At 26.6% G+C, this 27373-nt stretch overlaps 2 protein-coding genes across 2 annotated transcripts; both read right to left on the bottom strand.

The window, feature by feature from the left end:
• Nucleotides 1-2399: 2399 nt before the first annotated feature.
• On the bottom strand, nt 2400-2705 carry Phum_PHUM113000 (uncharacterized protein; the record flags this gene model as incomplete). Its single annotated transcript, XM_002424096.1, has 1 exon — nt 2400-2705. One exon carries the CDS (start codon nt 2703-2705, stop codon nt 2400-2402), a length of 306 nt encoding a protein of 101 aa, XP_002424141.1.
• A 5318-nt stretch (nt 2706-8023) lies between these two features.
• On the bottom strand, nt 8024-10259 carry Phum_PHUM112990 (protein C20orf121, putative; the record flags this gene model as incomplete). Its single annotated transcript, XM_002424095.1, has 7 exons — nt 8024-8118; nt 8350-8494; nt 8571-8681; nt 9189-9382; nt 9467-9617; nt 9938-10032; nt 10121-10259. The coding sequence occupies 7 exons, from the start codon at nt 10257-10259 to the stop codon at nt 8024-8026; spliced, it is 930 nt and encodes a 309-aa protein (XP_002424140.1).
• Nucleotides 10260-27373: the final 17114 nt, after the last annotated feature.

The raw sequence follows: 27373 nt of genomic DNA, 5'->3' as shown, positions 1-27373 counted from the left end.
GAGTAATAATATATTTCAAGGTTAATATTTCACAGGAAGTTGACGCGGACGTTTTATTACTTCCAGTTTTTGTTTTTGTTTTTTTTTTTTTTGGGGGGGGGGAAATTATTTTAAACGATAATAATGATAATTTGGGGGTATTTGCAGTCGGTCTAATAAACAAAGGGGAAAACTATCAAATCGTTAATAATTTTTTAATAATAAAAAAAAAAAAGAAAATTTATTTCTAGAATAAAAAGAATCGAATTTTTACATAAATGTAAATATTTTAATTAATTAACATAAAAATGAGAGAGAGAGAGAGACAGAGAAAGAGAGAGAGAGAGAGAGAGAGAGGGGGGGGGGAATAAGAAAAAAAACTTATTTAAACGATAGCAAAATTGTTAAAATTCTATGACAATTTATTATTATTATTATTTTGTTTAAACGAATTATTCAACGGCACGTTCAAAGAGATCAAAGATCAATAATTTTTAGGTTTTCATACGTTACGATGTATTTTTACGTTCGATAGTTTTAGTTTTAGTTTTTTTACTCGGTTTTATAAAAAAAAAATTTCATTTCGAACGTAAATTTTTAGACTTTGTCGCGGTTGCAAAACGACGACACGTTCGCACTCTCTCGTAAATAAGGCAAAAAAAAAAAAAAAAAATTTTTTTTTTTTTAAATTTCATTATTTATCACGTCGTTTGTCCGACGTGTGTCGTCAACGTTTTTAAAAGAAAAAAAAAAAATCGTATAGTAAAAAAAAAAAATTACGACGGATGACAAAAATAACCGCTTTCTCGGTACGTAACTTTGCCTTGCCCCCCTCACCCGATTCCCCGCCATATTTTTTTTTTTTTCTTGAAAATCATTTTCTTTTACGCATTTTATTGGGGGCTAAAAAAATTTTTTTTAAAAACTTTTTCGGTAGAAAAAAAAAAATTTTTAAATTTACATCATCAATCGAAGGAGGAAATGATCGGGTTTTAAAAAAACCCGTTGAAAATTATCATTATTATTATTATCATTATTATCATTATTATTATTAAAAAATTTTAAAATTTACGAGTCCGAGCTCAATAAAACTGAAAAAAAAATTTTTTTTAATTTTTTTTTTTTTTAAACCTGAAACGAAAATTTTTTTTAAAAATTCTACGTACGTACGCAGCCAACATAATATAATAATAATAATAATAATAATAATAATGATATTAAAAAATAATAATAATGATGATGATGATGATTACAAAAAAGTTAAAGAGCCGCCGAGTGCATGAATATTTTTTTTTTCACGGATATTTTTTAAATCTTTTTTTTTTTTTGGTGGGTTTGTGCGTGTTTTCATGCGGGTATTTATAATAAATTCGGGTAGTAGGAAGTACCCGCGGTATTTTATTTAAAAAAAAGACGCCCCTGAATTTTAAAACGATTTTTAAAAAAAACCGAAAAGAAAATTCCCATATATTACGATTCGAATCACGTTTATTTAACTTTTTTTTTATTTTTCAAATTATTTTTTTCAAATAGGAAAACAAAAAAAAAAACCGTAAAAAATTTTCCGGTTTAAAATTTCCATATATCCGCCGCCACTGACGACGACATTGATTATAATTTTTTTTTTTAATTTGTTCGAAAAACAAATTTAAAAGACGACGACTTTGAATCAAACATTTTTACTAAAGTATAACATTAACATAAATAATTATTATTATTATCATTATTATTATTATTATTATTATTATTATTAGTTTTTAAATGATCCTCCTCGACCAAAAGCGTACAAAATGATTCGTTAATATTTGTCTTTAATATAAAAATTTTATCGCGGTGACATTTATATAAGACAATTTGACAAAATACGAACACTACCTGAATAAGCCTGTTTTATTGTGGGAGAACCTAAATATTGAAAACCTAGACCTAGTTTCTTTCTTTCCTTTTTATTTAACGTAAATCAAATATTTAAATAATATTAATATTAAAAAAAAAAAATTTATGAATTGTTTACGTTGTTCTTGCTACCATGGTCAACGCCTAATAATTCAAACACTCTCTCTCATCTTATAATAAATATTATTAATTAATTAATTAAATTGTTATTAACGTTGATTATTATTATTATTATTCTATCATCTCGTTTTAATTTTTTTTTTTTACGTAATCGAAAGTTCGGTAGAATTTTTTTTTTTTGGGGGGTTTTTCAAGGTGAAATTCTTTTAAAAATTAAATTGTGTACGTTTTTTTATTAAAAATCGTTTTAATAATTATTTTAAAAAATTTTACATAAGTATTTGTACCTATTATTATTATTATTATTATTATTATTATTATTATTATTATTATTATTATTATTATTATTATTATTATTGTTATTATTATTAACGAAATGAAAAAGGAGGTAACGAGTAGAGAAATCAATTTTTAACTGGGTGAAAAAATAAAAAAAAATTGTCGAGCGTTTGTGTTTGTTGGTATGGGTGGTTGGGTGCGTGTGTGTGGGTGTAAGTTGGTACGTGCGCGTTTGTAGATGAAGAAAAAAATTTGATTTGTTTGTTGGAAAACTTACCCTCGAGTATCCTCAACAATTCTTGAATTTTTTCAGCACGATTTTCCGGTGTTTCTTTCGAACCGTTTTCATTTTTCATAAGAAATTTTTCGCTTAAATCCGTTTCCACGGGAAATCTTTCCAACGGTCTAACGCTATCAACAATCGCCGCCATTTTTTTTTTAAATCGCGTATTAAATACAAACCGCGCGTATTTTATTATATTAAATTTAAATATTTTTTTTTTTTAAACACTTCAACAAATTTTTTTTTAAATAAAATTGTATAAATCGTTTTGAGTTCACCCGAAAAAGAATTTTAAAAAGATAGAAAAAAAAAAATCGTCTGCTTTCACTATTTTTTTTTTTTTTTTTTTTAATGTTTATAGTTTGAGTGGATGTGGTGAACTGATACGAGTTTAAAACTAAAACAACACTCGCGAGTAGACTTTTTTTTTTTTATCAACTTGTCAATGAATGACGTTCTTAACTTACTAAAAAGTACTCACGAGGTACTTTACGCACGAGTAAATGAGTTTATTTATTTATACTTATATATATATATATATATATATATATATATATATATACATACTCAGGGTATGATGGTTAACATCATCATTATTATTATTATAATGTTTGGGAAAAATTTTTGATTAGGTTAATTAAATGAATAATATAAATGGGTTTGTTATAAAAAAAAATTCTGAAGGTTTTTGAATTTTGTTGTTGTCGTTGTATTTACCTAGACATTGACATTAAAATTATTATTATTTTTTTTATTCGTTGACGAAAACGGGTGAGGTCAAAGGTCGTGATGCAATTTAAAAAAAAAAAATAAGGATTCGTTTTGCATATGAGAAAATTTTAACAACATCCAAATGGATTCGTTTCGTTTCGTTTTTTTTTTTTTTTGAGGTAAAAAAAATAATTTTACAAATCGTGACAAAGTTAATCGTATTTTTTAAAATTTTTTAAAACTGAATTTCTCTCTCTCTCTCTCTCTCTCTCTCTCTCTCTCTCTCTCTCTGACACGAGATACCTACGAGAAAAATAATTATCTCATTAAAAAAAAAAAAGAATTTAGAAAGTAAAAACTCGATCTCTTACTCTTTTTTTGTGGTAAACCTTAAAAAAAAAAATAAAATCGATACATTTTTTTTTATTATCAAATCTGATATTATATGTAGTGCAAGAGGGAGGGAGGGGAAAGGGGAAGGAAATCAATCAATAATTTCCACTTTATTTGTTTTACACGAATAACATAAAAAAAGGATTTTTTGGGGAGGAAGGGAGGGAAGGGGGTTTTTTAATTACATAGAAAAAATTACTTTCTTTTTAATTCGAATTTCGAGACCTTTTACCTCATAAAATTTCTAAATTTTTTTTTTTTTTTTGAGAGATGTAAAATAACGATCGATCGATTGAATTTTATAAATTTATCGATTGATTTTTTGTGTTAGATTTCAATATGATAAGCTACGATAAGATTCCTTTTTTGTTTTTAACGCAATTTAAAATTTAGTAAAAGTTTCGAAAAGGTTATTAGTTAATAACATAATAACGAGTGGGAAAAATCCGTATGAATCGTTTGTTTGCGAAATTTTTTTCAAAATCTCTAAAAATAATTTTTTTTTTGGAAAAACTCCCAAATTAAATTTCCCGCGTTTTGGAAAAACAAGTTAACAACGATTTTACTTTTTTTTTTAAAAAAAACTTTCAAATTTCCAAAAACGTTGTCATGACTTTAAGTTATAATAATAATAATAATAATTTAATATAACGACCATCGTTAATAGTTTACTAAAGCCTTTCGGTTATTTAACGGTTTTCTTATAGATTTCCATTTATTTACGTAATTTTTTCACACTTTTCCCGATGCGATTCAAATGAAAATTTTCCCCCTCCACTCCCTCCGTCTCTCTCTCTCTCTCTCTCTTATAAACGTCGCGTAATTAAATATCGATCCGTAAAGATTTAATATTTAAAAAAAAAGACTTTAAAAACAATATAACAACATAAAATTCGTTTTAATTACGATATAAAATTTTTTTTTTTTTTTTTAAATTAATTACATTTTTTTTATTACGGGGGGGTTCTGTATTCGAAATCTCAATAAAATAAACAATAATAATAATAATAATATAAATTCGTTTAAAATATTTTTTAAAAAAATTTAATTCCAATATAAAATTACCAACGATTATTTTTGTTTTCGTCCTAAAAAATTCATCCTTTTAAATATTTTAAAAGGTTTAAGAGGTACAAGGTTCCATTATGTTAAGGTTTCATTAAAATGAGAAACTTATCAATTTAAATATAAAATGTTTTGATCGTTCGCATAACTTTTAATTTATTAAGATATAATTGCGCGTAGTCAACGCGATTTGGCGTAGTAAAAAAAATTTTTTTTTTTTTTTGTACGCATTATTATTATTATTATTATTATTATTACCTGGAGTCATAAATAATAAATTATTCTTAAACTTCTACGTTTCAGTTTAAAATATTTATTATTATTATTATTATTATTATCTCCTACTAATATTCTTCGTACATGGAAATGAAATGAAAAAAAAAAAAACTAGTTTTACATAAAATATGGTGGATGCATTATTATCCACGCGAAGGATAAAAAAAAAAACTCGTAGTTGGCAAAGGGAGTAACTTAAACGTGACCCCGACCTCTTTTTTTTTTTTTAAATTACCTTTTGACAATAATAAAAATACAAACAATTAAATATGGTTAGTTTGCTTTTTTTTTCATATATAATCCCATAGTTCGAAATTATTATTATTAATTTCTTATAAGTTTTCTCATTCGCTAGTACCTCGTCGTCGTAGCATTTTCCAAAGAGTTTTTTATTGTTTGAATTAGTTTACGGTTACGTTTTCATTTAAATTCCCTTCCCCCCCTTTTCCCTACATAATAATAATTACAACGATTGTGTGATGAAAATTGACAATTTATCGATTTTGATATCAAGTGAAATTTTTTTTTATTAAAAACGAGTTTTCTGAACTTTTAGTACCCGCAGAAATAATACCTGAAAAAAAAAAAACTCGTAAAGTAATTAATAAAGGGCAAAACCCTTTTCTTTTAAAAAAAATATTTTTTTATCAGAAAATTATTTAAGAAAAAATCAATTGATTAATAATAATAATAATAATAATACTTTGAATACAGGTTCGTTTGAAATTTATTGTAGTAATAATATTAATAATTTAAATTAAAAACTGCATTAAGAAACAAATTTAAAAAAAAAAATTTTTTTTTTTTTTGTTGTTTTGAAATGATTAGTAAATTTATTGTATAAGAAGAAAAAAATAAGGAAAAAGTGTGGTACGGCATGGTTTACCTAGTTTAAAAAAATTATTATTATTATTATTATTTTGATATTTAAATTTAATTAATTTATGCTATCGGTAATAAATAAATATTTAATAATAATAATAAATTTCCAGTTTTCCTTTTCGTTCTATTTGGTCATTCACACTCTTGTAATTTTTATTAAATATTTCATAAGGGAAAAAATGTTTGGCCATTTTTTTTTTTTTTTTTTTTTTTGGATTGATATTAAATAATTATTTTCTTATAAATATTCTTCTACCCTTAATTTTTTTTTGCTTGGATCATTCTAGAAAAAATTTTTTAATGTTTGTTTTTTACACAATTGTAAGCAATTTCGTTGATATTATGTAAAGTATTCAAGTCGAAATAAGTTTTAGTTAATAATTAAAAGGTTAAATCGGGTTTTTTATGAAATTTGTAACTTTTTGTACTTTGAAAATAATTTAATTTTACTCCATTATTCGAATTACAAATAAAAATTTCCGTTAAAATATTTTTAAACGCACCGTAAGCCCGCCAAAAAAATTAAGCGTCAAAGAAAGTATGACTCAGTGGGTTATTCAATATAACGCGAGATGTTTTTAGCTGTGAAAAAATAAATATTAATAATTTAAAAATATCCCAAAGATTTTATTCTTTTTTTTTTATTGTAGTTAACGAATAATAAAAATACTTTTGATTTTTTTTTTTTAAAAAAGTGAATAAAAATAAAATTGGTTTGTTTCTTTTTTATCAAATGATTGTTTAGCAAAATATGCGTTACTTTTGAAAAAAATTTTTTTTTTTTTGACGTTGGCACCACTGTAAATGTTGCAGTTGTCAATTTGAGGCCGCGTCTCGGAGTTTAACTGTAATTTTAGTAAAGTAGTTTTTTGATTTTTTTTATAACCGACAAAGTTTGATTGTTAATAATATTCGAATTAATGTAAAAATAAAATCTTTTCGATTCATAACCTCGTCGATTATTATTCATTAAAACCGCAAACGAAAAATAATAATAATGTGAATTGACGACGGTTTGACGTTTGAAAATTATTCCACACGTTCCATTTTTCAAATTTTGAATTTTAAAAAATTCAGTAAGATTTCTATCAGATGAAATATGCATTAACAAATATTATATTTAAACCAAAGGAAAAAGTTTACAAATAATAGGTAATAGGTAATTATATTTACAATTAATGTACTTGACGTTTTAATTTTCAGGGTCATATCAATTGTTATAAAATGGTTAGTCACCCACTAATTTTTCTAACCATATAAAAACGTTATATGCTTGTAATGGTCATTATGAAAGGCGTTTATGGGCCATTGTTACTGTTTATTGGCAAATTGTTACTGTAAATAAAAATTTATTCAAGTGTAACAATCACAACTCAAAGTGATTAATGCATTTTTTCAATCGAATGAATTTTTAAGAAAATTGGTAATGAAACATCATAAAATACATAATAAATTGCTTGCATCGATTCATCATCTATTTTTATTTACTTATTTTTTCTTTTTTTTTTTTATATAAAAAAATACAAAATATGTTATATTTAAATGTTAATTTATAATTTACTTATGGTATATTTTCAAATGATAAATGTTAAACTGTCTTAATTATGTTTTTTTTCCTTTTTTTTGGGGGGGTGGGGGAAAAATTTCATTATTCGCATGAAAATCGATGATTTGTAAAAATAAATAATGTTAATCTGTTAGTTTGTGTTTCATATATATATATGTACAAAAGTGAACAAACATATTAAAATTATATAATAATTATTAATTATTTGTTTCAGATATTGAACAATCGCACAAGTGTGTAAGCATTATGTGACAAATATATAGTTTTATAGGGAAAAGAAACAAAGATTTGTAGAAATCTGACACTGAATGGTATGTATCGACTATTAATAATTACAAAATGCCATTCATTTTACCATTAAGAAAAAATTTTTGTTAATTTTTTAATGTTTTTCATTTGTTAGTAAAACTACCTTATGCTGTAAATTCATTTTAAAAATTAAATTAAATTTAAATAACCGCATTGTTGAAATTTAAATTTAGTTCTATGTAAAATCACAGGATCGCTTGATAATTTGAGCCTTTTTTTTGTAATTTCAGTCTATAATAATAAATAATGAGAATTTTATTTAATCAATCTTCATCTGAACTTGTTTTTTCATCTGATGAATTGACAAGTTTTTTTTCATATATTTCATCTGTTATTATGTATCCCAAACTTCTCAACTCTGTAAAACAAATATTAAAACAAAATTATTTATTTACTTTTAGGTTTCGGAAGAAATTTTACATGGAGACACAATCATTTGATATTTAATATAAGAAACAATTAATTAATTTTTAATTTATTTATTGGACTACTTATGGAACCTGATTTCGATTGAATTATTTTTAATGCATACATAATATGGTGAGTGAATTTTAAATTATTTTAGTTAATTTGTGACAGACACACTTACCCTCTATTACGTTTGGTGAGATTTTAACGTATTCGATCCATTTGTCGTATTTATACTTTGGTCTAATTCCACCGTATCTTTTGGGAAGGTATTTAGGTTGTATGTGATTGTGTAACGAATCTAAATCGTTGCCGTGGAAAAATATCTAGAAAATTAAAAAAAAAACGTGTTTTAAAATTTCAAATATTTTCATTTTTAATTTGTAAAACAATCGTTCGTACCTTTTTTTTCATTTTCGAGCTTAAAAGCGGTTGGAAAAGTTTATAAATCAAATCGAATACTTTTGATTCGAATATTATATTGACGATGTGCATTTTGAGCGGGAAACTTGTCTGAAATAAAAATGAGATGTATATAAAAATTAATAATAATGATATTTTGTAGGGACGAAAAATCATTTTGTAAAAAATTTTTCTCGAAAGTCTTTTTTCCCACATCGTGAAAAAATTTACGGGAAAAGTCTTTTAAAATTTATAAATTTCTAATGCGTTAAACTATGAATAAAAGATAATCTCGGTTAAATTATAATCTGTAGAAAGAAAAAGAAAAAAAAAACTATCTTAAAACTAAAAGACATGGCAAAATGGGATAAAAAAAAAAAAAAAGAAAATTACTTTAAGTAATATTTAATCATATAAATTGAATCAATTATTATAAAGAAAATTGAGAGAAAATTAGTAAGGTGGTAATAGTTTCCTTTTTAAATTATTTATCTATTATTTCATTTTGAAAAGTTTTTTTTTTTTTCTTTTTTTTTTTAAATTTGTTTTAACGGATTTTCAAAGGTTATGAAATTTTTTTTCTCAAATTACCATCGCAAAACGTTTTGTTGTACGTACCACCATGAGTTCCATAATTTTTTTAGCAACGCTCGGCGTTATGTGCCACAAATGAGAAATGGTAACGTTTTTAAAATCGAATAAAATAACGACTCCTAATATTTGAGATGCGGGTTCTAAACTACCCAATTCCAAAATGAGTAAAACGCTTCTTAATAATTCTTCGACGGTATACTTGCTCGTGTTCCAGTTTCCTAATTAAAAAAAAAAAAAAAAAAATTAATTATGAATTTTAATTACACCGTCGAGAAAAAGTAAAAAGAAAACTAATTTCTCACCCAATTTAATTATTATTATTCTTCTTTCGTTTTCATCTCTGTATGGTAAAACTTGTATGACATCCTCAGCCCCGACAAATGTTTGATGTAAAGGATTCACATTCTCGTGTAATTCCGGATTGTTTTCTTTAAAATTATAATAATTGACTAACTGTTGAAGGGAAAAAAAAAAAAAAAATAATAATAATCATAATTTAATTTAATCGGAAAACGGTCATTTTAGAAAATTGAATAATTGAACTCGGTTTCATTAGGGTATCGATGACGTGAAATTTTTGTTAATCGTTAAAAATGAAAAAAATTATTTTTATTACAGAAATGTTAATATTATTATTATTATTATTATTATTATTGTTGTTGTTGTTGTTGCTGTTGTTGTTGTTTGTTGTCTTTTAAGAATTATGCATTGTAACAATCCCTTTCGATATTTGTTTTTATTTAATGCTTTTCGTATGAATGTTTTTTTCTTACCAGTTTATATGTGCTTTCAATGTTAAAACTTCTGGCTCTTAAAAATTTGAGTAGGTACGCGTCATCAGTTCTGTGAGGTACGACATCTCCTCTCTCTGGAATAAAAAAAAAAAAAATTATTATTATTATTATTAATATTAAAATTTAAGCGAATTGAAATTAAATTTTTTGTCTATGATTTACCGTAAATGAGTTCTCGAAGTTCGTAAATTTTAATATCTTTATCATTTTCTCCATGATTTCGAGACCATTCCAAAACTTTTTCAGGTATCATTTCCAACTCGAGTTCAAATTTAACATCTTCGAATCTTTGCTTACTCATGTTACGTTACTCGGTTATTAATTATTCTATTAAAAAAAAAAAAAAAAAAAAAATTATTGTTATTAATTTTTTTTTTTTTCTATTTGCATTTTAATTAGTAATTTTCTTTTTCCACGTGTGACTTTTAATTGTAAAATTGAGTAATTTATGATGTTGATGATGCAAGTACTTTGGAACAATATTGTTGTTAATTATAATTTTTTTTTTTTTTATGTTGGTAATAATTTAAAAAAAAAAAATGTTTTGTTGTAAAAGTTTTTATTCGAAGGTTTTTTTTTTTTTTGTTATGTTTGTACCATTGAAATTTTTGTTATGTACGATAGGAGGAAACAAAAAATAAATTTTAAAACGTTTTTCGAATCACGAAGATTTCGTTTTCTGATAATAAAAAAAAAAAATTTGAATTTGAGTTAACGTGGTAACAGACAAAGGGCGGCTCGTAAGTGGTTTTAGAAAAGAAAAAAAAAGGCAGCCATTTTGAAGGTTAAATGATAGATCTTTATCCAAAATTATAATTAGATTCGTGGTTGTATCGTCCTAAGGTCATCAGATGGATTTAGTTTTTTTTTTTTTTTTCTATTCATTTTTTTATTTTTTATATGTCACAACTAAAATTGAAGATTTATCTCTTTGTAAAAGAAGAAGAAGAGTAAGAAAGAAAAAACATGAGAGTGAGAGAGAGAGAGAGAGAGAGAGAGACAAAGACAAAGATTCAGGGTCAGAAAAAAAAAGAGAAGGATGGAAAACGGAGTGATAATATTACAGGGTCAAATTCGTATCTGTAATTAAAGTTTTTTTTCATTGCATTTGTTATTAAGGAATCGAATAAGAAAAAAAAATTTTTGTATGTACTCTTACTGACGTGGAAGAAGAAAAAAATAATAATTTGTTTAATTTTAGTTTTTTTTTTCACGTTTACGGCATCCCCTTATAAATTATTATACTTCCGTGATTTGGGAAAAGGTTTTTGTCATTCGGGAAAATGGGTATTTATCGTGCTGTCAGAAAATCCTATTCAAACTTCCAATTTATTTAATAAAAATGGACGCGGTTGACATAATTTTGAGTTAAATGAGTTCAAAGGAAACAAAAAAAAAAAAAATCAATAATTAATTAATCGAAAAATGTAAGGCTAATAAAACAAAAGTTTTCACTTTTCACTTACTATAATTTTTTTTTAAATTAATCGAAATAAATACAAAAACGTAACGAATTAAACGTTATCACTCACTCACGCACGCAACGAATGCAATGGAAAAACTGTCGTCGTTAAAAACAAAAACAAACACAACAAAGAAAATGAAAAGAAACGATCTTTGATATATAAATATATATGTGTGTGCGTGTGTGCGTGTGCTTGTGGTGCGTTTTTATTTAAATTTAACGGTGGGAGAGAAAATGATGATGATTATGTGCATAATATCATTATTATCATTATTACTATTACTATCGTGATTACCAATATTTTTAATTGAAAATTTTGTCTTCCTGTACGCGTCTTACATGGGAAAATCGAAATTTAATCGTTTGAATCGTGATTATTCGGCACAAAATTTATCATCGTCAATTATTTTGTCCCCCCCCCCCACTTTTGTTTTTTTTCTCAAAACGATGGAGTGCGTGTGCGTGTGCGAGAATTCGGAAAAACGTTTTGGGTGAAGCCGTGCAAAGGAAAAAGAAAGAAAAGTTTTTATTTGCAGGAGGAAAAATGAATGAGGGATAATTTTTTTTGTTCGATTTGAATGTTTCGCAAGTTTTAAGTTCAATAAACTTGATAAAAAAATTTTTTCTATTTTTCTCTCTCTCTCTCTCTTTATTTTATATCAAGTCTAAGTTGTACTACTTAGTTGTCAGGGGATAAATAATTAGTTTAGCAAGTCTTGTTGGGAACAAGTTTTTTTTTTTTTTTTTTTCGTGAAGTCGTCCTTCAAATGTTTTTATTTACTCTCATTTTTTTTTTGTTTTGTTCGAAGGGTTTGTCTTTAAACTATTTGAAAATATTAATTGTAAAAAAAAAAAAAAAACGTATTTACATCGATTTAAAAAATGCATTTTTCTTTCCCCTTCCCCCCCCCTCATTTTTAGGGAAGGGGGATGCGATCGAGGTTTATATCATTTTTTTAAAAAAATAATGACGGAAGTTATTACCTCTGTTGTTGTCGTCATCAATTAAAAAAAATTTATTAATTTTTTTTTTATATGAGAGTTTTCGAAAAGGGAAAACGTTTTTAATCGGTTTTGTTTTTTTTTATGTAACTAGTAATAATAATAATAATAATAATAATAATTATTATTATTATTATTATTATTATTATTATTATTATTATTATTATTAATTTCACTCTTAAAAATTTCACGCTGATTTATCGGAATGAATCTTATCAGAGCATTCGTTTTTTTTTTTTTTTTTGATATCTTTTAGACGATTTTAGTTCTGATAAGATTATCCAGTTTTTCCTGGAATTTTTTCCGTTGTAGATAGTACCGACCCGCTTTTCTTTTTTTTTTTTAGTTTTCTTTTGAGTAGGGAAAGGATTTACCTTTTGTATTTTATTTATTGTGAACCTTCCAGCGAAGATATTTGCCGGGAAAAAAGGTTGCCGTTGTGTTCTTTTTTTTGTGTTAACGACACGTAGGCAAACGAACTTTGTTTAATTTTTAAAACATAAAAAAAATTTTTTTTTAAAGGTCAAAGGTTAATTTGATAAGAAAAAGAAATAAATAAAAAAAAAAATTATAAATTCGTCTGATTGAGAAATCGGGAACGAAAGTTGATGAAAAATACATATGGTGGGCGATACTCGCGGGTACTCAATAAAGCAACAATAAGAAACTCAATAATAATAATAATAATAATAATAATAATAATAATAATAATAATAGGATTTTTTTTAATGACTGACTGCGATTGACATTTACTGATCGATATTTACCAATCTCACGTTTGAAAAGACTTGTATGTTGACAATTATTATTATTATTATTTTTTTGCTCGAGGATATAAATGTCAGATGATGCTCATCGTACTCATTTTTATTTACACGGATTCGTTTTTTTTAATCCCCGTCGAAAGGGTGAGAAGATACCTGAAATCATTTCAGGTCTAAAAAACTTGAGAATGAAAAGGAATCGTCTTCGTTCCTTTTCGATCTTTTAAAAAAATGCCGAAAGGTTCGACATTCTGATAATTCAAATTTCGTCATTTTTTTTTTTTTTTTGTAAAAGGTTCGTGCCTAGAGTAATTTTCCGCGTTCGATTTTCACGATAATCGCACGATACGTTCACTTTTTGCATTGATCGTTTTGTTTATTATCATCATCATCATCATTATGATTATTATTATCATTTCCTTATGCAATAAAATTACGATCGTTAATATTGTTTAATAAAATAAAAGTTTTCATATTTAACCGGATATTTAAATAAATAATAATAATAATAATGGTAATGATGGGGGGATTGCGCAATAAAACGCAGCGGGTTAGGCTAGGAAAATCATCATCGTGAGAATGAATATTCATCGTGACGAATTATGTTTCCTCAAGTTGAACGTTTACGTGCAAACACACTAAAATCAGTGTTTGTAACGTTTGCTGTCGTCTGTTGTTTGTTGACCATTTTTTATTGTTGTCTGTTGCAACCAATCACGGTTTAGTTTGTTAAATCGGTCGTGAGTTTGGAAAATTTTCTTTTTTTTTTTTTTTTTTTTGGGAAACGATTGATTGTGTCTCTTTTTACTACAGAGTGATTGATTCTAAGGTGATGATCTTTAATTAATTTATATAGTTTGTGTGTTTGTTTGTTTAATTTTGAAAAAAAAAAAAAAAAATTTAAACTAGATCGTCGTCGTCGTCGTCGTCTGCTATAGAGTTGACGAAAATTGGATTTTTTTTTTTGGTTGTTGTTAAGTTGAATTGTGCAACTCATCCGCTTTCGAAGTTTTTTGTTTTTTTTTTTTTTTGTTTTATGTTTTTTTCGTAAACAGTTTTTTTGTTTTGTTTAAACAAAGTAAGTGGATGTTAAATAGTTAAGGTTACATTGCAATTTTTCAACGTCAATTTTTTTTTTTTTTTTTTTTTTTTGGTGATTTGGGTGAAACGGTGAAAAAAAAAAATGGCTAAATTCATGTCGTATATATAAGTTATCAGTAAATTTTTTTTTCGTATTGTACAATTTGTATTGATATCGTTTCCGGGTCCCCCATTTTTTTTTTTTTTTTTTAACTAAATAATAAAACGAAGTATTGAAAATGTGATTTTTATGTCCGTCGACCTTGAAATTACATTTCAATGTCAAATTTTTTTTTTTTTTTTTTTCGTGTTTAGGAGACATATTTTAAAAATATACGTATTGTTCTTTAAAAAAAAAAAAAAATTATTGAAGACGTCAGCAGAAAAATTTTCCGATGAAATTAAATAATAATAATAATGTTTGTCGATGTCCACGATTCGTTGATACTAAAAAATATTTTTTTAAATTAAATTGAATTATAGCGTCGTGAAAGTTATTTTCACTTTTTGCAAAATTATACATTAGCATTTTTCTCACCTTTATACGCACACGCATGCACACACGCACTCACGCACATTTTTGTAAGGGGTAAATGAACGTAAAAAACACCGAAATCTTTCAGCTTTTTTTTTTTGTTTTGTTTCGATGATTTCTTTTTGCACATTTTTGTTAGTAGTAATTGTTAAATGAATGTTTGCACGTATATTATGTTGTTGTTTTTGTTTTTTAAGGAGCGTCTGATTTAAACGAAATAAACACTAAAATGCTTTTTTAAATAATTAAGAGGAAAAACAATAATAAAAAAAAAAAAAAAAAAACTTTTTGAAAGTTTTGTTACGTTTCCCCGTAAACGAGTTTTTTTTTTTTTTTTTTTGTTTAAATTAAGAAAAGAAGAAAAAGAAAAAATTAAAAAAACCGTTATTTAATCGTTTTTTTTTTAAGGTACGAAAAAATGAGGGGGGGCATATGTAGGAGGCATGAACCGAAATGTTGTTGTTTTCCTAATGGCAAAAGGCTAACGTGGAAAATTTTCATATTTCAAAAAAATATGAAAAGTAACGATTTGAGTAATGGGGTCTAATACGTGACGTTTAGGGGGGGGGTGTGAGGGAAGAAAAGTAGGAAAAGAGAGGAAGAAAGGAATTTGATAAAATCGTAATCGCTTCACGAATTCGATAACTTACGTAAGGGAGAAAAAAGGGGGAAGTAATAAAAAAAAAAAAATATCGATGATTATTATTTTCACTCGATCGATCAATCAATCAATCAATCAATCATTCTTAGTTTTTAATGGCGTTGTTGTGTTGTCGGTCATCGTTGAGTCGACAAAACAATTTTTTCTAATTCCTTCCGTTTAAATTTTTATACTTTTTTTTTTGTTCATTGTTTCGTTCTTTGTCGTAATAATGATAATAATAATAATAATAATAATAATAACATTTGCGACAGGTTTCCATGAACGAGTTTCCCATAAACTATACTAATTTTTTTTCTTTTTTCTCACGGCAAATAATTACTATTGTATATACATAAAACGATTAACAACAATCGGGATTAACGGTCAAATAAAAAAAAAAAAAAAAAAAAATCGAATGCGTGAGCAGAAGACAAAAAACCAAACATAAATAAATAAATAAATAAATAATTAACTTTCACTTTGGCTTTTCTTATTTGTAGTTTTCAACATGCTCGAAACAAATAAAAAAGAATAAAAAAAAATACATGCGTGAATGTTTATATATATATAAATTAATTTTTTTGTCTTACCTTACTTAATGAAATTCTTCTTCTAAATGTCGACACTTTTCCGTTAATTAAATTTAAATTTAAATTTAAATTTAAATTTAAAAAAAACAAAACACAAAAATTTTTTTTTATCAACGATTCACTTTTACTATAAATAACATTATACGAAACTCCCGTGTGTCTGTGTGTTTGTTTTCGTTTTTTTTTAAATAAATAATTCGGTTGTCGTTACGGTTGTCAGTCAGTCAGTCAGTTAGTCAGTCTTACGATTACTTATTATTATTATTATTTATTTATTTATTTATTTATTTATTAATATAAAAACCGATGAAAATGTATTAAATCCGACGACGTACGCGGTGTTGTTTAGTCCGATGCTTGTATCTTGAATGCACTCGGAATCTAACAACTTGGCTACATGACCTCGGTTTTCTTCGAATACGCTAATTTCAGGCCGACGTTGCAATGAAATATACTATATATACTTGCGTGAGCTGTTTTTTTTTTTTTAACTTAAGTTTTTAACGGTTGGTAGCAATGGTTTTATTTTTTTTATTTTTTTTTTAAGGTGCCAAGGATTACCGCCTTTTTATTTATTTATTAAAATACCTTTTGGGGATTTGTTAGAAAATTAAATTTTTTTTTGTAAATTATTGATTATGTTGTAAAAAGGATAGAAAGGTTTTTTTTTTTTGTGTGTAATAATCGTACTCACGCATGAGTTCATGTTCGATTCACAAATGACCTTTTTTAACTTTCGTTAAAATCAGGCATCAATAAAAGAGTTAAGGCCGGTCGTCGTTATTACAGAAACAAGAAAAAAAAAAAAAAGTTGGTGGTGCCTGTCTAACCTGATTACCATTCGATACGTAAAAAAATTTCTTTCGTTATTATTATTATTAATATTGGTTCTGTGGTGATCAGCATTAATGTCGTCGTCGAAGTGAGGGGAGTAGGGGGGGGGTTATTCAGCATTTTTTTTGTCTGTATGTAGGTACGTTTAAAAGGGAAAAAGGATTTTTAAAGAATTTCAGGTTTCCGTAAGGATGAGAGTTCCAAGAGAACGACGAGTATTGCGAAAATTTTTGCTTTTTTTCTTTTTCGAAATTTTGTATGTTTTGCTTATGACGATTTATAATTCATAGTGAAATCGTTTATGACGTGATTCAGCGCTATTCCGTTTTTATTATTATTATTATTAATTTTCCCGGCACGAAAGGTTTTAAACGTTTTCTAATTAATGACGTTTTCACTTCGCGTTAACAATATGGTGAATACGCGGTTGTAAATCAATAAATTAATAAATTTATTTTATTTTATTTTATATTTTTAATCATTTACGAAAATTTTAATTAGCAATAAAAAAAAAAAAAAAATAGAAAGAAAAAAGAAAAAGAAAATAAAAAGGAAAAGGAAAAAACTTTTAGTTTTGTGAAAGTAATAATAATAATAATAATAATAATAATTGCGCAACTCGCGGGTATAAATTTTAAAACTATGGAAACTAATGGTTGTTAGCTTAAAACGTAGGAAACTGGAGAAATTTTATTATTATTATTATTATTAAAATTGAGGAAGACGGTTTTATTGCCTAACGTAATAATTGTTCTTTCTTTTTTTTTTTTTTTTTTTTTGTAATTTAATTAATGCGTTTGTACAAAAAAAAAAAAAAAAAATTACCTTTGAAGATTTTTTTTCGAGTTGTTTGTTTTCGAATTGTTGTTGTTTTAATTACACGTCACTCTCGTAGGTTCGAACCTAAGAAATTCTTCTAAAGGAAAAAAAAAAAAAAATTCCATTGCCTCCCCGAATAAATATTATTTAATAAAAATATTACTTAAACTGTTGCATATTTTTTTTTTGTTACCAATAAAATGTTGAGTTTCGTAAAATTTTCCAGTTTTGTTGATTATTATTATTATTATTATTATTGAATGTCAAAACAAATCCGCTCTTTCAACGGTTTTCAACGGTTGGCAATTCGATTTCGAAAAGTTTTTTTTTTTTTTGTTAAAGAAAAAAAGATTTGCCGGTTTCCCACCATTTTGTGGGGGGGGGGGGAAATGATAAAATCTGAATTATATAAAAATTAAATTAAAAAAAAAAAATTGTTTATAAAATATTCACCCGGGAAAAATCAAAAAAATTTTCTTTTTCTTTTTTTTTGATCGCGCCCGAACCGTCGGTTCCTTTTATTAAAAGTTTTTTTCGTTTCGTTACTGATTCGATACCCGTTAATAAATAAACTGGAAAAAATTACGTAACATTTTTTTTTTTTCGTTTGTTTGTTTGTTTGTTTGCTTCGTTGAATCGTTTGAAAAATTCATTTTTCACGGTTTTATTTTAACTTTAAAAGGGTAAAACAGTTTTGATTTGAAGTCGGAGAGACATCTTTTGTTCAGGTTTGAAATTATTCATCCGATGGATACTCGCGGTGTTGTTTATAAAATTTGCTACCCGCTCTGGGTGTTTGACGTGATGTCGTCGAATGAATAAAAATAAAAAATTTATTTATTTATTTATTATTTTTCTTATCGATTTGGAGGATTTACAATGAAATGGCGCTCCTTGTTGTTGTTGTTGTTGTTGCTTCGGGCCATAGTCATTGAATCGGTGAACCTTTTCTAATTCGTGACCTTTTTACAAATTATTACGGAGAAAAAAAAACAAAAGATGATAATTGATTAATTTCAGGGAATCGACAGTACGACGGCCCCCCGCGTAACGTATATGACATAAATCAATTTTTTTTGCGAGTATGTTTGACACGATTGCGCCGAGTGTCAAGATTTTTCTATTCGTTCTGTCGGGGGGAAGGGTGGAGGAGGGGGGATCGCCTTCACATCCCACCTCCTCAAACGTATGAAATCAAAGGTCGAAAACGAACCTCCTTAATATCGAAAATTAATTTCCTAGTCATTTTAATAATAATAATAATAATAATAATAATAATAATAATAATAATAATAATTTTGTAATTTTACTGTGCATAAAAAGGTTTGATGGGGATTTTCTTTTAGATTGTGAAAGGGGAGTAAGAGTGGGGGGGGGCTAAACGTTTTTCCACGATCAAAAAACGAATCGAATGTTAATGAGAACAAAAGCAAAAAATTAACCATTTTAATTTAATTATTTATTTATTAATATTTTTGTTGATTGTTTCACTGACATAATTAAATTATTATTTGTTGTGACGATTTTCAAGGTTTCATCGAAAGATCTAGATTTTTTTTTTTTTTTCGTTTAAAGGAAAAAAAAAAAAAAAAAAAAAGTGTGTCATCTTTTGCGTGAATGTCCTAATAAAAAAAAAAAAAAATGACGATGAGGCGTATTTTTGACAAAAAAAATAATTTTGTTGTTTTTAATTTTCCTTTTCCCCCCGTTTAAATGGGGGGAGGGGGGGTGGAAAACCAGGATTTGTTAATTGATACGTAAAAGGCTTTAAAAAATACGATTTTTAATAAGGTGTGTGTGAATTCGAATTAAATTTTAAGGGAAAATTTTGTTTTTGTTTGTTTTTCCAATTTTCGAAATCGTTCGTGGCACTAGGAAAAAACCCTTTTCTAAATAAATTGTTTACGAAATCTTTTTCAATTTTGTCAACGTTAGAGACACGTCAAACGAAATTTTTATTTTAGTCGTTATTTGAAAAAACAGTTTTTTTTTTTTTTTTTTTTTTTTTTTTTTTGGAAAAGAAGGAAATTCGAAGTGCGACTCGTTTGTTAATTTGGGGGGGAAAATATTTTTCATTGGTGTGCAAAAAAAAAAAAAAAGCAGAAGATAATAAATAAAAAATTTGAGATGATTGATCGATCGAACGATTGACACGTGATCGCAAAAAATAGAGTTTTTGTCATTTTTCATTCGCGAACTTATTAATTAATGATGATGATGATAGCAACAACAGGTGACGATGGCACCCCCAATGAACTGTTGATATTTTTCTTAGAACGAATTTTTTTTTTATTTTTTACATTGACCTAATCAATTGCCTGTTTTCATTATTATTATTATTATTGTTTTTGTTTTGTGTTTTTGTTTTGTTTTGTTTTGTTTTGTTTTTTTTTTGCGTACATTTTCAACATGATTTAAGTGTTACATGAGTATCGGTTCTCAATAGTCTGTATCGAACATTCTCTCGTTAAAGATATACGTTTCGTTCAAGTGTCTCACTTTGTGGTCTTCGTTCGAATCTTTTCTTTTTTGTTTTTTCCCCCCTCGTCTCACCATCGTTCGTTTACACTCGCTCCTGTGTTGCTTGTAAACAAAAAAGGTATTTTATTTATTATTATTATTATTATTATTTAAATAGCTTTTTTTCAGCTTCTTCAAATCAATTTCGGTAAAAGTTAAATTTCGAAAAAAAAAATATTCAAATTTTCGACGACCTTTTTAACTTGGGGAGAAATGGGGAGAGAGAGAGATAGAAAAAGAAAAAGTTTGAAATAATTTTGGAAATTGAATTAATTAATTAATTATTAATCGGCGATGGCGGTGGCGGCGGCAATCATCAGTTCTTTATTTTTATTCGTTAGAGTTTCGTCGATTGAAAATTTGAAAATTCCTTACACTCGAAAACGAAATTTTTCTTTTTTTGGGGGGGAGGGTTTCAAAAGATTTTTTTTTTTCCGATTTCGTAAATGCTACTAAATGCTACGGGACTTGATAATTTACTTTTTTTTAAAAAATACATTCTAGTTATTTTTTTTTTCTCTACTGATTTGAGTGTGCAAGTTTAAGTGAAAAGATAAAAAGAAAATTAAAAAATAAGAAAAAACGCGGGTCAAAAAGTAGTGGCAGGAGAAAGTTTTTTTTTTTTTTTTTTTTTTTTTTTTTATCGTAACTTAAAGTACGTTTATGAAATTTTTTTATATTTTTTTTTTTTTCGTATTATTATTATTATTATTGTTGTTGGGGTTGTTGTTGCTTTTTAAAAATAACCATTAAATTTTTTTATGTTGGTCTGTGTCGTTCGTTCGTCGAAACGAAATATAAAATTATGTTTTATGTTTAGATTTATGTTTTGTTTTGTTTTGTTTTTCATTTTTTTGTTTGTAAAATTGCAAACACGTAGTATTGTTTCGAATTGTTTGTCAATTGAGAAAATTTAAAAAAAAAAAAAAAAACTTATTGTTAGGTAATTAAAATTTTAAATAATTTTTTTTTTTTTTTTCGTGACTTAAAACATTGCATCAGTTTTTTTTTTTTTTTTTTTGTTTTATTGTCTGCGGTTTCCCGTGTAAATAGAAAGTTATTGGTTATTGGTTATGACATTGCGACAAAAAAATCCCCGAACGTTGTTTTTGTTGTTGTTTTCATTAACATAATTTTGCATTTTTTTTTTTTTTTTTTTAAATTTTAATTTCAACATAAAACTCGTTAAATTTTTTTCGTATCGATTTCAATTAACGACAGAATAGTAATAATAATAATAATAACATTTACAACGGCACGAATTAAAAGTAAAAAAAAAAAAAAAAAAAATTAAAATTAAAAAATAAATGTTCTAAAGTAATTAAATTAATTTTTATAATTATTATTTTCAGACAAATAAGGAAGTCATGGCTGCCATTTCCGTTCTTCGAATGCCTTTGGGTGAATGTAAGTATTTTCTATTAATAATACTATTATTATTATTATTTTTCCTTTCTTTCGTTTATCACAACTTTTGATATTATTAACTATTACCGAAAGGTAATAAAAAAAAAAAAAAAAAATTGCAAAAATCGAATTTTTTTACGAGTTGTAATTATTATTATTATTATTATTATTATCATTGTCGTCATCGTTTTTAATGACGTCATATCTCACATGGATATGACGTCTGGAATATTCCCTTCGGGTTTTCTCGGGTTTTTTCGAAAGGAGAGCTTTAAGGAATAATAACGGTGGTCATGTTTGTTCGTAAAAAAAAAAAAAAATTTTTCTTCTGACACTTTTCGCATTACGTCATTTTTCGTCAAAGTTATTATTATTATTATTATTATTATTATTATTATTATTGTTTCAATTAAAAAAAAAAAAAGTAAATGGATGGTTCCTATTTCAAAAAATTAACGTTTGTTTGTTTGTTTGTCGATTGTTTTTTTTTCCTCTTTTCTTTATTGATCGCACTTTGTTGGTATGAGGCGGTTGAATTTATTTATTTATTTGAATTCGATATTGTTTATTATTATTATTATTATTACTATTACTTTGCATTTAAATGTTGAGTCGACGAATCGTTTGTTACGTTATAAAGGTTGAGGCCGTGATTGTTTTGTTGTTGAAAAAAAAAAAATACTTTTTGCATTCGCTCGTCTACTACCGTCACCTTGTTTGTTTGTTTGTTTGTTTGTTTGTTTGTTTGTTTGTCTCTTTTCCGTCACACACTCGTTTTACATTTTTCAATAAATTTTTTTTTTTTTTTTTTTTTTTTATGTATTTATTTCTTAATTGTGTAATTTTTTACGTCGAAGCATTTTACGACAGAAAACGAGAAAAACTTTACGATTTTCTTTCGTCTCACCCCCCCCCCCGATCTTCCCGCCCTTACTCCCATCGGAAATGATGGATAATATATTCTCAAAGGTATAAGGCCAAGTTTAACGTATTATTTAAAAATATGTGAGACATGTTACATTACAAATTTGATTCTAACGTAAACAAACGTATCGGGGAATCATATTATTATTATTATTATTAAACGATGATATTCGCCAGCGAGGAAAATAGAAAATAATCGAATAATATGATGAAATGGTATACGGTAAACAATTTAAATAATCGAAGCCTGATATAATATATTTTACACGTTAAGGAAAAGGAGTACGTTATATCAAGTCAAGTGTTGAGTTGTTTTGTTTAAAAGCTTTCCTTTAACGCTAATTAGCCGGAAACTTATTTCCATATTTGTCAATTTATAGGTTAGTTATTGAGTTTATTTCTCCCCACCACCCACAATTACGTGCGATCGTTAAAAAATAGGAAAAAAAAAAAGAAAAGGTGCTGCGTCGATTAAAGTCTTTAGTTTAAAGCTTGATTGGAAAGCTTTTTTCCTATAAGAAAATCCGGTATAGTTTGTTTCTGGAATAAATATTTCGGGAGTGGAGTGTGTTGTACGTGTTAGTTTATTTTGGGAAAAAATTTCCTGTCGGAGTTGAATATTTTTCTTATAAGCTAAACATTAATTTTCATTGATTTTTTGTTAATTTATTTTTTGTGTGTGTGTGTGTGATAACAAAAGGAACTGAAAACGTGTCGAATGATTATTTCCCGAAACGAAATTGAAATAATTTTTTTTTAAAAAAAAATTTATATATCGTACCTGAAAAGAAAATTCAGGAGGTTCGTGTGCCTTGTTTGAAAAAAAACGTTTCTTTTCCTTTTTTGATTGTTCGTGTTACGTTTCTACACCATGGCTGGAATACCGTGCGTTGTAATAAGAGTTCCCTATACAGGTACGATGATTTTCCGCTTTTTTTTTTTTTTTATTTAAAAATCAATAATAATAATAATAATAAGGTTTGGTATAAGTTAGGACTGTTCTGTCACGATCGAAATGGGTTACGGTTACGGAAAAAATTTTTTTTTTTGAATGATATAAGCAAGAAATGAAAAACTTTTTTTCCCTATCGAAAGTGAAAAATTATGTCGTCGTCACGTGACGAAAAAACGTTTTGTTTGGGGAAACCCAAAAATAATAATAATAATCGCGAGGTTACTTTGATTTATTAAAAGATTACATTGGAGAAAATGGGACTTAAAATAAAATAAAATGTTTTCGGATCTTTCGATTCGAATCACAACTTGGAAAAGGATAAAAAAAGAAAATTCATTTTGTGATTGTCCGAGTTAAAGTCGACGACGACGACGACGTCGTCGACGACGATTTTATATAAAATTACTTTTTATTGAGAATTTTTAAAACGTGAAAGCGCATGCGCGAAATTTTTCTTTTTTTCTTCCTTTGGGTCATTTTTACATTATACGCCGTTTTTTTTGTATTAAAACGACACGTTTCGTGACCTTGTTCACCAGGAAATGAGTTATGCCAATGTCTGCGCGTATATCAAGGCGGTTAAATAAAGAAGGCCTCCTCTCGTGTATGTAATTTTTCCAGCGTGCTGGAACCCGGACGTACAAATTCACGTCGAATGGTTTGGAGTTCCAGCGTTGAATGAAAAATATATATATATGTATTCGTATTGAAACGCGGTTATTGACACCTATTATTATTATTATTTATTATATTTCTCGTACGCAAATCTTTATTTTTAAAATCACGTGTCATTAGAAAACCGCAACGATCACAACTGGTCTCGTGGTCACCCGTATTGCTTTTTTTTTTTTTTTTTTTTTTTTTTTTCGGGGAAACGTTTAGGCTTTGTGTGTGCGTGTGTGTGTGCGTGCGTGCGTGCGTGCGTGCGTAAAGAATGGGAAACAAAAAGAATTTTTGCATGAGGCGAAAAATAAAATTAATTAATAGCGTGATTTTCAAAAAAAATCTTGATTGTAAAACTTTAGTCACAAAGTCCAGAGGGTAAAAAGTTTAAAGTTTCTTTTTTATTTTTATTTTTATCTTTTCTATCAATAAGAGATTTGACAGTTAAGCGAGTTTTAAAATAGTTATGATAATAATAATAATAATAATAATAGTGACACGATTTGTTTGTACTTTTTCGCCTTTCCGTACCTGATCAATTTTTGTTAATCACCCTTTGATTCATATTTATTTACGTTTGCATTTTACGATGGATTTTCATGGTTTGGGGGGATGGGGGAGGGGACGGGGGAGAACACGAAAAAACCCCGACTTCGAAAAACATATTTTATAACGTCAATGGAAAAGGATAGTCTCGTGACGTCAATCAGCAGGTTCACCTGTCAGGTTTTTCTCTCTCTCTCTCTCGTCAGGATTTTTTTTTCCCTTCCAAGGACTTTAACTATAAAAAAAAAAAAAAAAAAAAAAATGAACGTCAAGAATATTTTTTTTTTCGTTTCAAGGTGTTTTCTTATTGCTGTGAACTTTGATCGTTGTTTGTTCCACGACGACGTTGTTGTTTTTACAAAAATTTCAATTTTGATTTATTCTTAATGAGGTCAGGGTTGAAAATTATTTAAAAATAAATAAACATATTTATTCTATGTTTAATTAATACATTTATAGATGTGAAATTGTGGAACCAATTGATGTAACGTGTTGTCGTTGTTGACATTGTTGTTGTTGTTGTTTTTAATTTTTCATGGATTTTTCCATATGTTTGTTTGTTGTCAAAGCTTGTGTCCCGGAATGTTTATTTATAATCAATTATGAAAATTTTTTTTAAATAAATGACGAGATAAATTTTTCGTTTCGGTCATTCCGGAAGTAATTTTACAAACTTTCATGAGGGAAAAAGAAAGGGAGAATGTTGTTGTTGTTGTTGTTTTACCTTAGGGAAAACTAAGATTGTCGAAAAGAAAATGAAAATTAATTTTTTTTAACGAATCGTTTGCACTTCTTCTTCGTTTGTTTGCAAAAAAATAAAAATTTCAAGTTCGTTGAACTTTTTGACCTTGAAAAAATAAAAATAATTTTAATTATTATTATTATAATATTATCATTATTTTTCGTATTTTTTTAAATTATTTTTATTTTTTGTTCGTAGTTTAACGTTTTCCCATTGCATAATATCGTACCTGGAAATTATTTTAATATTATTTACTATACCTGAATCCTCTCTCTCTGAAAAAAAATGTTCAGAATTTACGGAATAGTTGATTGCATTGAATGATTGACAGGGATATTTGTTAATAATTAAAATAAATTATTTATTTATTTATTTTATCCTTTCGAATAAACATCAAATTCGGAGGAAATCGGATTAATTATTTTTAAAATCTGTTAAAGAAAATTTTTTTTTTTTTTTTCGGGAAGTTTTATCCCCGAGGATATAAAGGATTTATTTAAAACGTTTGGATTAAGTTTGATTTGTTTTAATTTCGACGTTAACAAGGCACCCTAGGGGGATGAAAGAGAGAGTGGAGGGAAGGAGAGAGTCGATTTGGAAATTCGTATCACGAAATATTTTGTTTCCCTCCCCCCCCCCCGAAAATTATGAAAGTTTTTGACGTTTAAGGTTTCATTTAGAAAAAAAAAAAAAAAAAATTTTCACGTCACGTGTCGAGAAAATTTTTTATCGGGTTTAAGATGGTGGCTCGTCATTATTATTATTATTATTATTATTATTATTATTATTATTATTATTATTATTATGTTTTTTTTTTAAGTTTAAAAATAAATAAATAAATGAGTACGATAATTATTTTGAAATTGTTGTTGTTGTTGTTGTTATTGGAGTACGTATGTAAATATAATTATTTAGGCACTTGTTGCACTCGAAATTCCAGTTTTTATTATTATTATTATTATTAATTTTATTTTGGAAAAATGGAAGAAAATTTAAAATGCGAATTTATTTAATGGGAAATAACCGTTAAACAAAGCCCCCCCTCCCGCTCTCTAATATTTTTTTTTTCGCGTAATTTTCCTGACGTAAAAGAAAATTTTATTTTTGTTTGTTTGTTTGTTCGATGGGAAAAGGGACAGAATTCGAAAAAAAAAAAAAAACACGTTGACGTAGGTCGAAAATTATAGCAAGACGACGACGATGACGAACCAATGAAAACGTTTCTTTTTTCACATCGATTACTCGTACCTGAATTTCATTGTTTTTTCCACATTACGTACGTTTGCTTGTAATACTTTTAAAAACAAAAATAAAAACGGAAACCGGTTTTTTTAAAAATTTTTCTGAATAAGAGTTTGTCGGTAGGAAAGCAAAACGTGAGAACGCAGGTTCATTTTGCGTGTGCGGTTTTTATTAGAAGGAAAAAAAGTAGTAGTGATAATAATAATAATAATAATAATTTTTTTTTCTCATTTCGTTCGCTGGATTTCAATTTCGGAATCAGTTTAGTTTGAGTGTCGATACGGAAAACACGAACACGATATAAAAAAAAAAAAAAAAAAATTTAACAAATTACACGCTCAATAGTAAAACAAACAAACAAACGAATTATTATTTATTATTCGATAGCTCTCTCTCTTTCTCTGACTGTCTGTCTGTCTGTTTGTTACTCTTACTCTTTTTTTTTTTTTCGTTCGTCTTATTTTAATAATAAATAATTTTTTTGTAAAAATTTGTGTCGTGTCAACATCATCATCGTTGTGGTTGTTGTTGTTGTTGTTGTGTTTGTGGTTGTTGTGATTTTTTCTAATCGAATTTTATTTCATTAAAAAAAAAAAAAGGTAATTATTTATTTAAATTAATTTTAATTTTTAAAAAAAAAAATTTTTTTTTCGTTTTTGTATGTAAGAAATCGTCAAATTTCGT

The sequence above is a fragment of the Pediculus humanus genome, genomic scaffold (genome assembly GCF_000006295.1).
Source record: "Pediculus humanus corporis 1103172107458 genomic scaffold, whole genome shotgun sequence".
Taxonomy (NCBI): domain Eukaryota; kingdom Metazoa; phylum Arthropoda; class Insecta; order Psocodea; family Pediculidae; genus Pediculus; species Pediculus humanus.
The sequence above is the reverse complement of the archived record's forward strand: the minus strand, read 5'-3'. Positions and strand labels throughout refer to the sequence as shown.